At 40.1% G+C, this 13635-nt stretch overlaps 1 protein-coding gene across 1 annotated transcript; it reads left to right on the top strand.

Moving 5' to 3' along the window:
- The first annotated feature begins 4441 nt into the window (after positions 1-4441).
- On the top strand, positions 4442-6233 carry LOC143029486 (uncharacterized). The gene is made up of 2 exons (XM_076192137.1): positions 4442-5070; positions 5269-6233. Exons 1-2 carry the CDS (start codon positions 4879-4881, stop codon positions 5425-5427), a joined length of 351 nt encoding a protein of 116 aa, XP_076048252.1. The 5' UTR covers positions 4442-4878; the 3' UTR covers positions 5428-6233.
- Positions 6234-13635: the final 7402 nt, after the last annotated feature.

Raw genomic sequence — 13635 nt, 5'->3', positions numbered from 1 at the left:
AGACGTGAAGGAGTCTTGAGTTGTAATTTGATGAATCTCATCCCAAGTAGTTTGCTGAGCACGTCTAAGCGGAATAGTGGGTGATGTTGCCCAGTTAGTCAGAAGTCCAAAGTGCACGTCCTACGTAGAGCTGTAATGAGGGTGCAATGTGTGTGTGTGTGTGTGTGTGTGTGTGTGTGTGTGTGTGTGTGTGTGTGTGTTAGATTCACCTTGGTCTTTGGATCACGTGTTGGACTCGTGATCGACAGCTATTTCCCTCCCGGAAGAGAGCTCAGAGCTCGTATGACCGATCTATGGGTAATGCTTTGACCTTACACGCACACACACACCCAACTCCCCGCCCACGAACGTTGGAGTAACGACTCGAAGTGCAGCGATACTGAAATTATTTTCAGCCCTGGGCAGGATTCGATTGTGTGTGTGTGTGTTTGTGCATGTTTGTGCATGTGTGTGTGCATATGTGTTGTGTATGCGTGTGTCCGTGTTTGTGAGTGTATGTGTGTATTTGTGTGTATGTTTGCGTATTCGCCTTTGTTCATGTGTGTGGTTATATATAAGTGTTTATGTACTGTGTGTGTGTGTATTTGTGTATTCATACACGTGTCCATGAGTGTTCAGATTTTCCAAAGTTTTAGGACAGTAGTGTGGGACTTTCCGGCGAACACGTCTTACCTGGAGAAACAGAATGGTCGAGAAACATGACGCAGTCTCATGAAATATTTACAAATTCAAGCAGAATGTCGAAAAACTTGTAGCGTGAGTTATTACCATTGAACTGTATAAAGTGTTTGCTCACGGAAAACAATCAAAATGTTTAGATTTTTAAACATATTCAATAACGACCTCGAAACGTTAACGATAATAAGATAAAACTGATGACAGTGTGGCTTCATAATTTGTAAGATTTTGGTTCGGAGTCACGATGAATTACAATGGCAAAACATGCCCACAGACCTGTCAGCTCATAACAAGGTCAGGTAGAGAGGAAGAAAAAAAAAAAAAAAAAAAAAAAAAAAAAAAAAAAAAAAAAAAAAAAAAAAAAAAAAAAAAAAAAACGAAAGATAAAAAAGGAATACACAAACAGGCAAATCAGCAAGTAAACAAAAATATTCAAGAGGTAAGAATGACACTATTTTACCTGTTTAACCCAATTGATTCCTAAAACTTCGAACCGTAATACTGTATATTCCACTGTCTCGCTAAATATTGGTGTCCAATGTCTAAAGGTCAGACTCCTCACCACCAAGGATAGAGGGTGGTATTTGTTCATATTTCACACCTGGAGTGAAAAATTTCGACCCCTCTGTTATCAGTTACACCCTCGGTCTGATGATCCACCCATTAACTCGGTACTACTACAAGAAATACATAGCCATAAAAAAAAAAATGCATATTCACATACGAAAAGGGTGACTGAGTCAAAGCATAAACTCACCACACATTCGTCCCACACTACCCAAATGCCATTCTTCGCCCCGTACCCATCTTCGCTCGTAGATGAAGGGACACCCCTTAGCAACACCGCTAAAACAACAACAATAACAACGTCTTTTTAACATAAAAAACAAGTACTTTTTTAATATTCTGTCTTAAATATCTCGGCAAGAAAAAAAACCTTAACAATTGTTTCTAGATTATCAAATAAAGCAGTATACCCCTCAAACATATTTTTTTTTATGATTTTAGAAGCGAGTAAATTCCTTGGTGGATTAAAGAGTGTAATGAGGAATAGACATTTGGGAATGGATGCTAAGAGGAGACTGTATGAAGGAGTGATTGTGCCAACAGCACTGTATGGGGCAGAAACATGGAACATAAGAGAGGAAGAATGTTTGAATGTGTTTGAGATGAGGTGTCTGAGAAGTATGATGGGGGTTACTAGGCTAGATAGAGTGAGAAATGAGGAGGTGAGGAGGAGGATAGGGGTGGAAGGGGAGTTGGGAGATAGGGTTGATGAAAGAGTATTAGGATGGTTTGGACACATGGAAAGAATGAGTGAAGAAACACTAGTACAAGAGGTATGGAAGGGAGATGTGGGGGGAGTGAACATGAGGGGACGTCCTAGGATGAGGTGGATGGATGGGGTGAAGGGGCCTTTGAGGAAGAGGGGAATGCCTGTTGAGGAAGGACGGGAGAGGACAGAAGACAGGAGTGAATGGAGAATGGTTGTATATGGATGATGATGTGATGCATGAGGTAGAATGGGCGGGGGGATGGGGGGTGAGGTAGCATGTGTGAGCAAAATTTGACGCAGCCCGAAGGGATTTCTCCCCGTCTTCTCCTTTTATGCATGGGGGGACGGAGAGGGGGGGGGGGTCGCCGATTTAATGAAGCGGCCTTGCTGTGGATGTGCTGTGTCTTGCGACACTGCTTCTGACCCAGGGCAGTGGACAAGGTGCAGGGATGACCTGTCATCCAGGAGGTGCTAAGATAAGAGGGAGGGTGGAGGGGTGTGGAGTATATTCAGGGATGGAATGGGTGGGAATGAATTTATGCCTTTTCCTTTATGGCTACCTCCCTTGTAAGGGGGGGAAAAGCCTTGGTATTTATATGTAGGTCATTTCACATTTTCTGTGTCATGTTTTGATGTCTTTTATTGATTTTACAATGAACCTGTTGCATCTTTAACTCTCAAACACATGTGTGTTAATAATATATCTTTAATGATGGTGATATACAAGCGTTTTCTGCCAATTTGGTGTAGTTTCTGGAATTTTGTCTCAGAAGAGGTTTGGCACTACTGTGACTGAGATTTGGCAACATTGTAAGTTGTTCGTGTTTGTTATCAGTCTGTTGTTGTGTGGGTAGTGTGAGTAAAACCTACAATGCCAGGCAGGAAGAAGACTCCAGTTGCCAAATTATTCAAAGATGTCCCGAGTGATGGGAAAGTGGCAAAAGTGAAATGCTTATTTTGCTCGACAGTACTGTCAAAAAACGGAAGTCGGATGGTAAACCATATAGTTCAGTGCAAGAAATGTGGTGAAAAAATCAAGAAGTATTTGACACGTGGTAAAGGCCAAAAAACAGTTCTTACTGATGCTGAAACTACTGAGGGAAGATCACAAGGCATAGACAGTGACTCAGACATGGAACTGCAGTTGCTCTTGCATGATACAAGTGCAACAAGTACAAGCACTCATACAATGCAAAGGACATTAGATGATTCATTTTTCACAAGTCCGATTCCGATGGCTCTGCCCAGACCTGACACAGCCACAGGCACAACAAGTAGACCTGGATCATCTGTCTCTGTCAGTTCTGGAATCACTCCAGTGACTTCCACTCCTGCCAAAGCCAAAAAGTTAACACAGCAGAAGATTGCTTCATACACATATGTTGACAAAATGACAGAAACACAAACAGTAAGTATATACTATGTTATAGTTATATATTGTATATACTAATGTGTCTCCAATGTCAACATTCAGTAATCTGTCTATCAGTATCATGATTAATGGAAATCAAATGCATTACAGGAAGAAGCTCAGTTGCAGTTAGCCCGGGCTATCTATGCAAGTGGCTGTCCACTAAGCATGGTGGGTAATAAGTTGTGGGCAAAGTTCTTCAAGACTCTGAGGCCATCTTTCAAGATTCCGAGCCGGGACTCAATCTCAAACAATCTTCTTGAGAGGGTCTACCAGGAGTGTTCTGTAACTGTTAAGGAACTAGTAGCATCTGCTTCTAGTGTTGCAGTAATGTGTGATAGTTGGACTAACGTCAGGTAAGAATTGTAGGAATATGTAACATCATTATGTCACTTATTATTCCTAATGAATTGTTATAGATAATTATTGCCCTAATTAATCCTAAAATACTGGATAATTACAGGAATGAGGGTATCATAAACTTCATTGTAACAGTGCCAAGGCCCATATTTTGGAGCAGCATTGCAACAGGTTAGTTTCAGTTAAAATAGCAGTCAATTACAACTCAATTACAAAATTAACTTAGACAATAAGGTAAAGTATTTCACATAAACCTTCTATCTTAAGAAGAGACTAATATTGATTAATAAATTCTCTGTATTCCGGTTTTCATTAGTTTTGTACTTTTGGAATATGCTGCAATATCTAATTATAGCTTCTGTTTTATTATTAGGTGCAGAAAGCCACACTGGGGAGTAAATAGCAGATCTGAAGAAAGTAGTGGATGACGTTGGGCCATTGAAAGTGTTGGGGTCTGCACAGATAATGCCTCTAATATGAAAAAGGCTTGGAAATTGCTTCAATTGGATTATCCTCACATAAAACCATATGGTTGCATGGCTCACACTCTGCATTTAATATTCACAGACCTAAAAAAGTTCAAGTCTGCAGAAGATACCCAGTCTGACTGCATAAATGTTAGTTTGCAAAGCAGTCAAACAGTCCCAAAAGCTCACTGCTTTACTCAAACAACATCAACAGCAGTCACCACAGGGGCAACAGCAGACACTAAAACTGCTTGTTAAAACAAGATAAGAATTATTAGTATATTACTCATTGCTAAAGATCACAACTTGCAAAATAGTATTTGAAATCTCATTCTTATGCCAGTAAACTTGCTGTGAATTCTTTATTAATGGTACATTTAATTTAATGTTTCTCATGGCTGAGCTGTTTTGAATTGAGAATTCATACTGGTACTAATATTGTTGTCCTCCTTTGTTTCAGATGGGGATCCATTATCCAGTGTCTGAAGAGTGTATGCATTAACAAACATGCACTTCAGGCTCTTGCAATCAATGATGATGCCAAGCCATCTTTGGATTTGTCCATTAGGAAGCTCCTACTTTCAGAAGTATTTTGGGATCGGACTGAGGGTATTCTCAAGCTCCTGAAGCCAGTGGCAGATGCCATCACTGCCATAGAAGGAGACAATAAAAACCTCTCTCTGGTAATGAAAGTGTTCAGTGATTTAAAGCTGTCCTTTGAAGAGAATCTCTCCTCATCCCAAATCCTCAAGAGTGAAGAAGATGCCTTCAAGGGAATAATTCGTGAAAGGAAGAAATTCCTGGTGAAAAGTATTCACCTTGCAGCCAACTTGGTGGATCCTTGTTACTGTGGATGTCACCTTTCGGGTGAAGAAGCGGTAAGTAGTTTTTATCTTTATTTTGTAATAATATGTTCTTATTACCCCCAAAATCCAGTCTTGCCCATATGCCACTGCATATGCCTCCAAGTCTTACTTGACCTGAATTCACCTGACCTAAATTACTAGTAGTATCTCTTTAAAATTATACAAGTTGCGGTATCATATACTTATACTAAAAATATTGTTGATTTTCAGGTGGATGCAATGCAGGCCATTTATGAAATTGCTGCACAACTGCCAAATGTCGATGAGACCCAAGTAATAGCTGAGTTGGCAGATTACAGGTCCAAATCAATTTTTTTTTCAAAGCCATTTGTTTGGAGTGCTGTTGATAAGACACCAGCATCTAGTTGATGGAACGGGATCTGTTGCTCAACTCAGCTGTCCCGTGTTGCCTCAAACATCCTACAACTGCCCCCACCCAGTGCATCTGTCGAACGATCCTTTAGCAGACATGCATTGATACATTCTGCGAGAAGGAATCGTTTGACCACCGACAGAGCTGCCAAGTTGGTGTTTATTGGGCAAAACTTGGCACTGGGTAATATGGACGATGCCCATGAATATCCTCGCCATGCAGTTCATGCCAGTAATCCACCACTACCACAGCCATCAACCAGCAGGGACTCTACTGCTTCAAACAGCATCCCCACTTTCCAGCTTGAGTCGGACGACTCGGGCCATTCTGAAGCAGATTCTGAGGACTCGATTGATGATCTGCCCAGCCCCGACCCTAGAGTCATGATTTCATCTGATATAGAGGAGCCTGAGGATGAGCGGCAGGAGCCACATGACATGGAGTGATGTAGTAAGGAAAATTTGTAGTGTTCAATCCCTGAAGATTGTGCTAAGACTAGAGTGGATTTTAGAGGACCATGATGGATATACATGGAGGAAACCATTTATAGCAGTCCATCAAACACAGGTACAGCACATACTCGTAGCTATATTGTATAAAGGCACATAGGCTGACCAATGCTTGTTTGTTTTCAGGTTGATGACATTGCTGGTGTATGCAGACACAATATATTGGGAAATAACTTCATGCTTATTTAGATTTTGTAAGGTTGCCATATTGGCCTATATACAGCATCTACACTTGTTGCAGCATCTGACAAAAAAGTAAATTACTTATGCTTATTTTCATAGTGTCTGAAGATCGGTACACATATGTGGAGGGATGAATCAAGTACTTACACCTGTTTTTATATTCTCAATATTAATATCTGAGCAACTTCGGTAGTGTAAAAACAAAAAACAAAAAAAAACATAAACATGTTAAAAAAATCCGATTAAAAAAAACTTTTTTTTTTGCATCACTAAGCCAGACAGCCCTTCTGCGTTATTGGTTGGTGGGACTGTGTCTTTACGTATGTTTATTTCATTACTATGTTGTATACCAGTTTTAAATTAATAATTGTTTTTGCTGGGCATTCTGTTATGTAGTCATTTGGTCCATACGTGGTATATTACTCCTATGTTTATACGTTCTCTCTGTGGATTTTTTACGGACAATGCTTTAGATTAAAGGATATAATTTGTTATTCCGTTTCATGTTTATACCAAAAGGGTTTGTGAACTGATATGGTGCACATCAGGAAGAATTGCAATTTTTTAAGTCATAGCTGTGTTTTTCTGGGTGAATCGTTGAAGTTGATTTTATGTGGGATTCTGTTCATTGTCGTGTGGTTATTTCATTCAACGTTGTACGTTCCAGCTTTATGTTAATGAGTGTTTTGTGAGTAATGGCATGTGGAATTTTGGTCCATCTTTTGTAGGCCACTTTCCTATTTTTTCTACATTTATTTATGTCTGTATTATACTTTTTTATTCCATTGCATTCCAGGGCAATGGGGAGTCGTATCATATTTGGACTTAAGGAGGTTTTGTCGCATAATTCTAGTCACATTTATATCTAGCCTAGAGATACTTTGCCATTTCCTTTGATACTAATATTGATTTGTGAATTATGCAACATGGTGCCCCTTTGGAAGTATTTTCGTGTAATTTTGGCTATGCTATGTTTAATTCTTGGGATATGTATCTCCTGTGACTGTGTGTTCTACTTGAGGTTTCTCTGGGATTGTAACGGTTAATGGAGGTTACCTAACCCAGTGTACCAGGTATTGCCCTTTTTAAGGGTTTCCTAGGGTTGACAATGTATTACCCTGAAGACGAACCCCGGACAGGGTTCGAAACGTAGGAATAAATTTCAAACGACGAGTCCAGTGTCTTTCTTCCGAATATGTGTATATATATATATATATATATATATATATATATATGTATATATATATATATATATATATATATATATATATACACACATACATATGTATATATACATATATATATACATACATGTATATACATATATATATATATATATATATATATACGTATATATATAATATATACATGTATATATATAATATATACATATTATATATATATATATATATATATATATATATATATATATATATACACACATCATTCATGTACTAATTTCTTTGATTTTTCTACACCGGATCTCATCAACAGCAGAAAGATATTCTGTAGACATACTTTGTTACTTTAATCTATTGTAATACATTATAACCCATTGTGATAATGCCTTTGAGGAGATACGATGACACAGTTTTGTATCCACTGTATGTGACGATTCCACATAGAGAGATGCCATTCCTTATGTATATACATCATTTTGAATGCCGGAAGGCTTGCAGTTAGGAAAAGATCAAAACGAGATTTCCTCTTCAAACGTACCCGAGAGGGAGTAGGCTAGGGGTGGGGATTGGGATTGGGGGATATTTTCCATGAAGTGGAAAGTTAGTTTCCTTTGTCCTCGAAGGAAGAATATTGACATTTCTTTAGCTTGTAATACAGACATTTCCAATATAATTTTGCTATGCCGGCGTCTTTTGTATTTTATTTGTACTCTTTTTGTTGATTCCTGCCCTTTCTTTCTCTGTTTGTGGTCGTTTCTGTCTGTCTCGTGTATAACGTTTTAGAATCACATAATACTCGTTTGTGCTATATGATACGTGCGTCGCGTTTACCTTGTGCAATTTTGATATGATGCAAATATATGTAGCTTTATACTATGGATTAGGATTTGTGAGGCTACCGCATGATATCGATATTTCTAATGGAAGGTGCTACATTTTCACAGTTTTAAGATATAATGGAGATTTAACCGAAGGGGTATGCACTAAAAGAAAGAAAGAAAGAAAAAGTGTTTACCTCCTTAGTGTCGTCTACACAGCACACCGCGTTACTTACTGTGATTCAGTTATCTTTATTCTGTCTTCACAAACGTTGACAAAATTGTACAAATCTTCACTGTGCAATGGTTTCCTTCTCCCTCACCTTATCATACATGGTTACAATAAATCACTTTGTTATTTAGGTCTACAGAATCACTGCACAGGTGTTCCTGCCCCTAGCTTCGTTCTCAGTAATCGAATGCTAAAAATTAGTAGATTCATGTCAGTGAGGATTTCTCCAATACACGCTGAGGAGCAGGAGCGAACGCGGTGCCCCCCCCCCCCCACCACGTTCGCTGAAAGCCAACTCCAGGGTAAAAGGGAAAGAGAATCCTTAGCTCTTGCATTGAGGGATGTTTATTTATTTTTATTTTTCCTTTGCCCAAAACTGTAATTCAACTGGCATCTTAAAAACCCTAATTGGGGTGTCCCGAAGCAACTACGGAGGATGAACGAAACCCGAAGACGGATGCAGACGTCAACAAGAAGACGAAGGAGGCAGGAGAGGGAGAATCAGGCGATAAAAAGAGCGTTGATAATAGGAAAGGAGTGAAGAGGGTAAAACGGACCACAGATGACGCAGCGATAGAGAGAGAGGAGAGAGAGAGAGAGAGAGAGAGAGAGAGAGAGAGAGAGAGAGAGAGAGAGAGAGAGAGGAAAGAGAGAGACTCTTGCAGCGGAACCATCATAATAGCTTTAATAGATCAGAGAGGGAGAGAGAGGAGGAACATGTGTGTGGTGGGCTTTGGAGATGGGTGTGGGAGAGGAAGTTAAGAGTAAAAGACACACACACAAACACTATATACATATACATATCCATACACACACGCACACACACACACACACACACACACACACACACACACACACACACACACACACACACACACACACACACACACACACACACACACACACACACACACACACACACACACACACACACATATATAAGAACATAAGAACATAAGAATAAAGGAGACTGCAAAAGACCATAAGGCCTACACTAGGCAGCTCCGTATCCATCACCACCTGTCATCCCCATCCATAAAGTTGTCTAATCGTTTTTTAAAACAATTGATGGTTTCAGCGCTTACTACATGGCTACTAAATTTATTCCATTCATCGACCACCCTATTAGTAAACCAATTCTTGCCTATTTCCTTCTTAAATCTAAATTTAATATATATATATTATATATATTATATATATATATATATATACATATATATATATACATAGACATATATATATATATATATATATATACATATATACATACATGAATACGTACATACACAAATACATACATAAATACATACATAAATACATCCATACATACATGCATAAATACATGCATAAATACATGCATAAATACATGCATAAATACATGCATAAATACATGCATAAATACATGCATAAATACATGCATAAATACATGCATAAATACATACATAAATACATACATAAATACATACATACATATGCAATTAAACCACTAGAAAATTGTTTTCACAAATGTAGGGGGTAACCACCGGGAAAGATACACTAACGAAGCGAAAACTTTCACGTATTTATATCTTTAGTGTTTAGTAGAGAGGAAAAAAATACTAGAGGAAGAAACATTTTACAAAATTATATGGGCTAACAAGCCCTGATGGCTAAAAAATAATCTGGAGAATTGGGAGAGGTCCTAGTAATCTTCAGATCAGACAATCGGGACATTTACACATACATACATACATATATACCAAGGCTTTTTCCCTCTTACTAGGGAGGTAGCCAAAAAGGAAAAAAGGATAAAATCATTCTCACCCATTCCATCCCTGAAAACACTCCACACCCCTCCACCCTCCCTCCCATCTTAGCACCTCCTAGATGACGGGTCATCCCTGCACCTTGTCCACTGCCCTGGGTCAGAAGCAGTGTCGCAAGACACAGCACATCCACAGCAAGGCCGCTTCACCAAATCGGCGACCCCCCCTCTCCGTCCCACCATATAAAGGCGAGGACGGGGAGAAATCCCTTCGGGCTGCGTCAAAATTTTGCTCACACACACTACCTCACCCCCCATCCCCCCGTCCATTCCACCTCATGTATCACAGCATCTTCCATATACAACCATTCTCCATTCACCCCTGTCTTCTGTCCTCTCCCGTCCTTCCTCAACAGACATTCCCCTCTTCCCCAAAGCCCCCTTCACCCCATCCATCCATCTCATCCTAGGACGTCCCCTCATGTTCACTCCCTCCACATCTGCCTTCCATACCTCCTTTACTAGTTTTTCTTCACTCATTCTTTCCATGTGTCCAAACCATCCCAATACTCTTTCATCAACCCTATCTCCCAACTCCCTTTCCACCCCTGTTCTCCTCCTCACCTTCTCATTTCTCACTCTATCTAGCCTAGTAACCCCCATCATACTTCTCAGACACCTCATCTCAAACACATTCAAGCTCCTTCTATATTCCTCTATCATGTTCCATGTTTCTGCTCCATAAAGTGCTGATGGTACAATCACTCCTTCATACAGTCTCCTCTTAGCATCCATTCCCAAATGTCTATCCCTCATTACACTTTTTAATCCACCAAGGCATTTACTCGCTTCTCTCAACCTACATTCTACCTCCACCTCCACTCCACCTTTCCCTGCCACATTTGCACTCAAGTATCTAAAACTATCCACTTCCTCCAGTTGCTCTCCCTTAATGCTCACTTCCAGACTACTGCCACTTTCACCCCTTGTACATCTCATCACCTTATTTTTACCCACATTTATCTTCAGCTTTCTTCTATCACACACTCTCTCAAACTCTGTCACCAACTTCTTCAATCCCTCCAATCCTGCCACAAGTGCAGTGTCGTCAGCAAACAACAGCTGGCTCACCTCCCACTTTTCTCCATTTTCTTTAACCATCTCTAATCCCTGACCCACTACCCTTGCATTTACCTCTCTCACCACCCAATCCATGTATAAGTTGAACAGCCAGGGAGACATAACGCATCCTTGATGAAGTTCCACCTTTACCTCAAACCACTCACTCTCTCCATTTCTAATCCTGACACAAGCTCTACTACTCTCATAAAATTCTTGACAGCTCCTAGAAGCTTTCCTCCTATCTCGTATATCCGCATAACCTCCCACAGTGCCTTTCTGTCTACCCTGTCGTAAGCCTTTTCCAGATCCATAAAGGCCCAAAAAAACATCCTTCCCCTTTCCTATAGCTTTCTCACATATCTGTCTTACCACAAAAATCTGATCTACACAACCTCTACCTGTCCTAAATCCACACTGTTCCTCACCAATTACTCCCTCTCTTCCTCTCCTAATCCTCTCAATCAAGATCCTCCCATAAGCCTTCCCAACTACACTTAACAAGCTAATCCCTCTGAAACTACTACATTCACACTTGTCCCCCTTTTCCCTTGTAAAGTGGAACTATACAAGCACTCCTCCAGTCCTCCGGCACTCTACCCTCTCGCCAGCAAACATTAAATAACCTCACCAACCAGTCCACCATCACTGCACCTCCTTTTTTACACACAATGGGATATTCCGTCACAGTTTTTATAGTTTAAACAAAAAAGAGGCTAAGATAATGGTTCTTATCCCATTCCACTTCATTCCCCTCTTCATGAATTTTCAACATTTGTGTGCTCTCCTTATTTTTCTTACCAGTTCCCATCCCGCAAAAAAAAAAAAAAAAAAAAAAAAAAAAAACTTTGTTGAGAGTCATAACTATCTTATATTTGATTGATTTTTCTGATATGTTTAACTTATATTTAGATTCCTCCCATTACATACAAATGTACAATTTGTGACAGCGGGCCATGGCCACCCTAAGTTCTTGTCATGGTTAAAGACCACTGGGCTAAGGTGTCTGGAACCTAGGGAAATGGAGGACGCATGAAGCCTGCGTTTGTTCCTTTCGAGTCACAGGACTGTGGAGCAAGAAAGGGAAGGTCCAGCTTATTAAACATCTGAAGAACTCACAGGAAGCAATATTTATGAATGATGTTGAGGAGACATCTTGTGGTAACCAGCTTCCGGAGCCCTCTCGGGAAATTTGCCGGGGATTCCGGTGGGGCAGGGGTTGGGGGGAGAGGGACAGCTGCAGGGCCGTCCTTCGTGCAGAAGGAAGCTCATGGAGACCGTCTGACGGAGGTGACCGCGAAGTAGGGGAATGAGGAGCCGGGGAAGGCAGGAGGCCGCTATCCTAAGAGCAAACGGTCGATAGGGCCACCACATCTGCTGACGTTTTCGAAAAGTGAAGAGAAAAGGAGGACCGAAGTTGAAAGGATCATCGATGAAGAAGAGGGAGGAAAAAAAAAAAGAAAAAAAAAAAAGGATAAAGATGCAATATCAATGTTAGTGATGATGGTGGTGGTGTTAGCAGTGTTCTCGTAGTAACGTTAGTAGTGGTAGTGTTGGTAGCATCAGTGACGTTAATGTTGGTTGTGGTGACGGTAGTAACAATGGTGATAATAGTGGTAGTGGTGATAGTAATAGTAATCTTAGTAATGGTGATAATGGTGGTGGCGTTGGTGGTAGTAATGGTAGTAGTAGTGGTAGTAGTGTCGACAGTGGTGGTGGTAATAATAGTGGTAGTAGTGGTGGTAATGCTAATAGTAGTTGTAGTAGAAGTGATAGGAGAGAAGCAAAAATAGAAATAGAAGTAATAGTAAAAGTGGAAACAGCAGCGGTAGTTCCAGTACAAGATGTGGTTTTATTTTAATAATTGTAGAAATAAAGGCAATACCACCAACAACAAGAATAGTATTAATACTTATAACAATGGTGGTGGTAGTAGTAGTAGTATGTAGTAGTAGTAGTAGTAGTAGCAACAGCAGCAGTAGAAATAGTAACAGTAGTAGTAGTAAGGTTGTCAACCACAGTCACTGGCGGAAGCGGAGCCAATGAACTATGTCTGTGGGAGACAGATCCTGACCGCTTTCTCCACAAAGTTCCACAAGGATGGAGGTAACTATTCTAAGAAAAAAGGAAGGAAAAAAAACAGTAAAAGAAGAAATATATAAAGAAAATCAAAGTAGAAGAAGCAGACAAAAAAATAGAAGTAGAAATGATAAGAAAAGAATCGAGGAAAAGAGGAGAGGAGAGAAAAAAGTAAATAATGTCACAAAACACAAAGTCTGGTGGGTGGGCGGGAGGTGGAAGGAGGAGGGAGGAAGGAGGAGGAAGGAAGGAGGAGGAGGAAGGAAGGAGGAGGGGAGACCAAAAATGGGGAACAACGCTGGGGTTGGGGTGACGATGGGGGAGCAAGTAAAAGGAGGG

This window comes from Oratosquilla oratoria, chromosome 11, assembly GCF_046742065.1.
Source record: "Oratosquilla oratoria isolate Oo_2021 chromosome 11, ASM4674206v1, whole genome shotgun sequence".
Taxonomy (NCBI): domain Eukaryota; kingdom Metazoa; phylum Arthropoda; class Malacostraca; order Stomatopoda; family Squillidae; genus Oratosquilla; species Oratosquilla oratoria.
The sequence above is the reverse complement of the archived record's forward strand: the minus strand, read 5'-3'. Positions and strand labels throughout refer to the sequence as shown.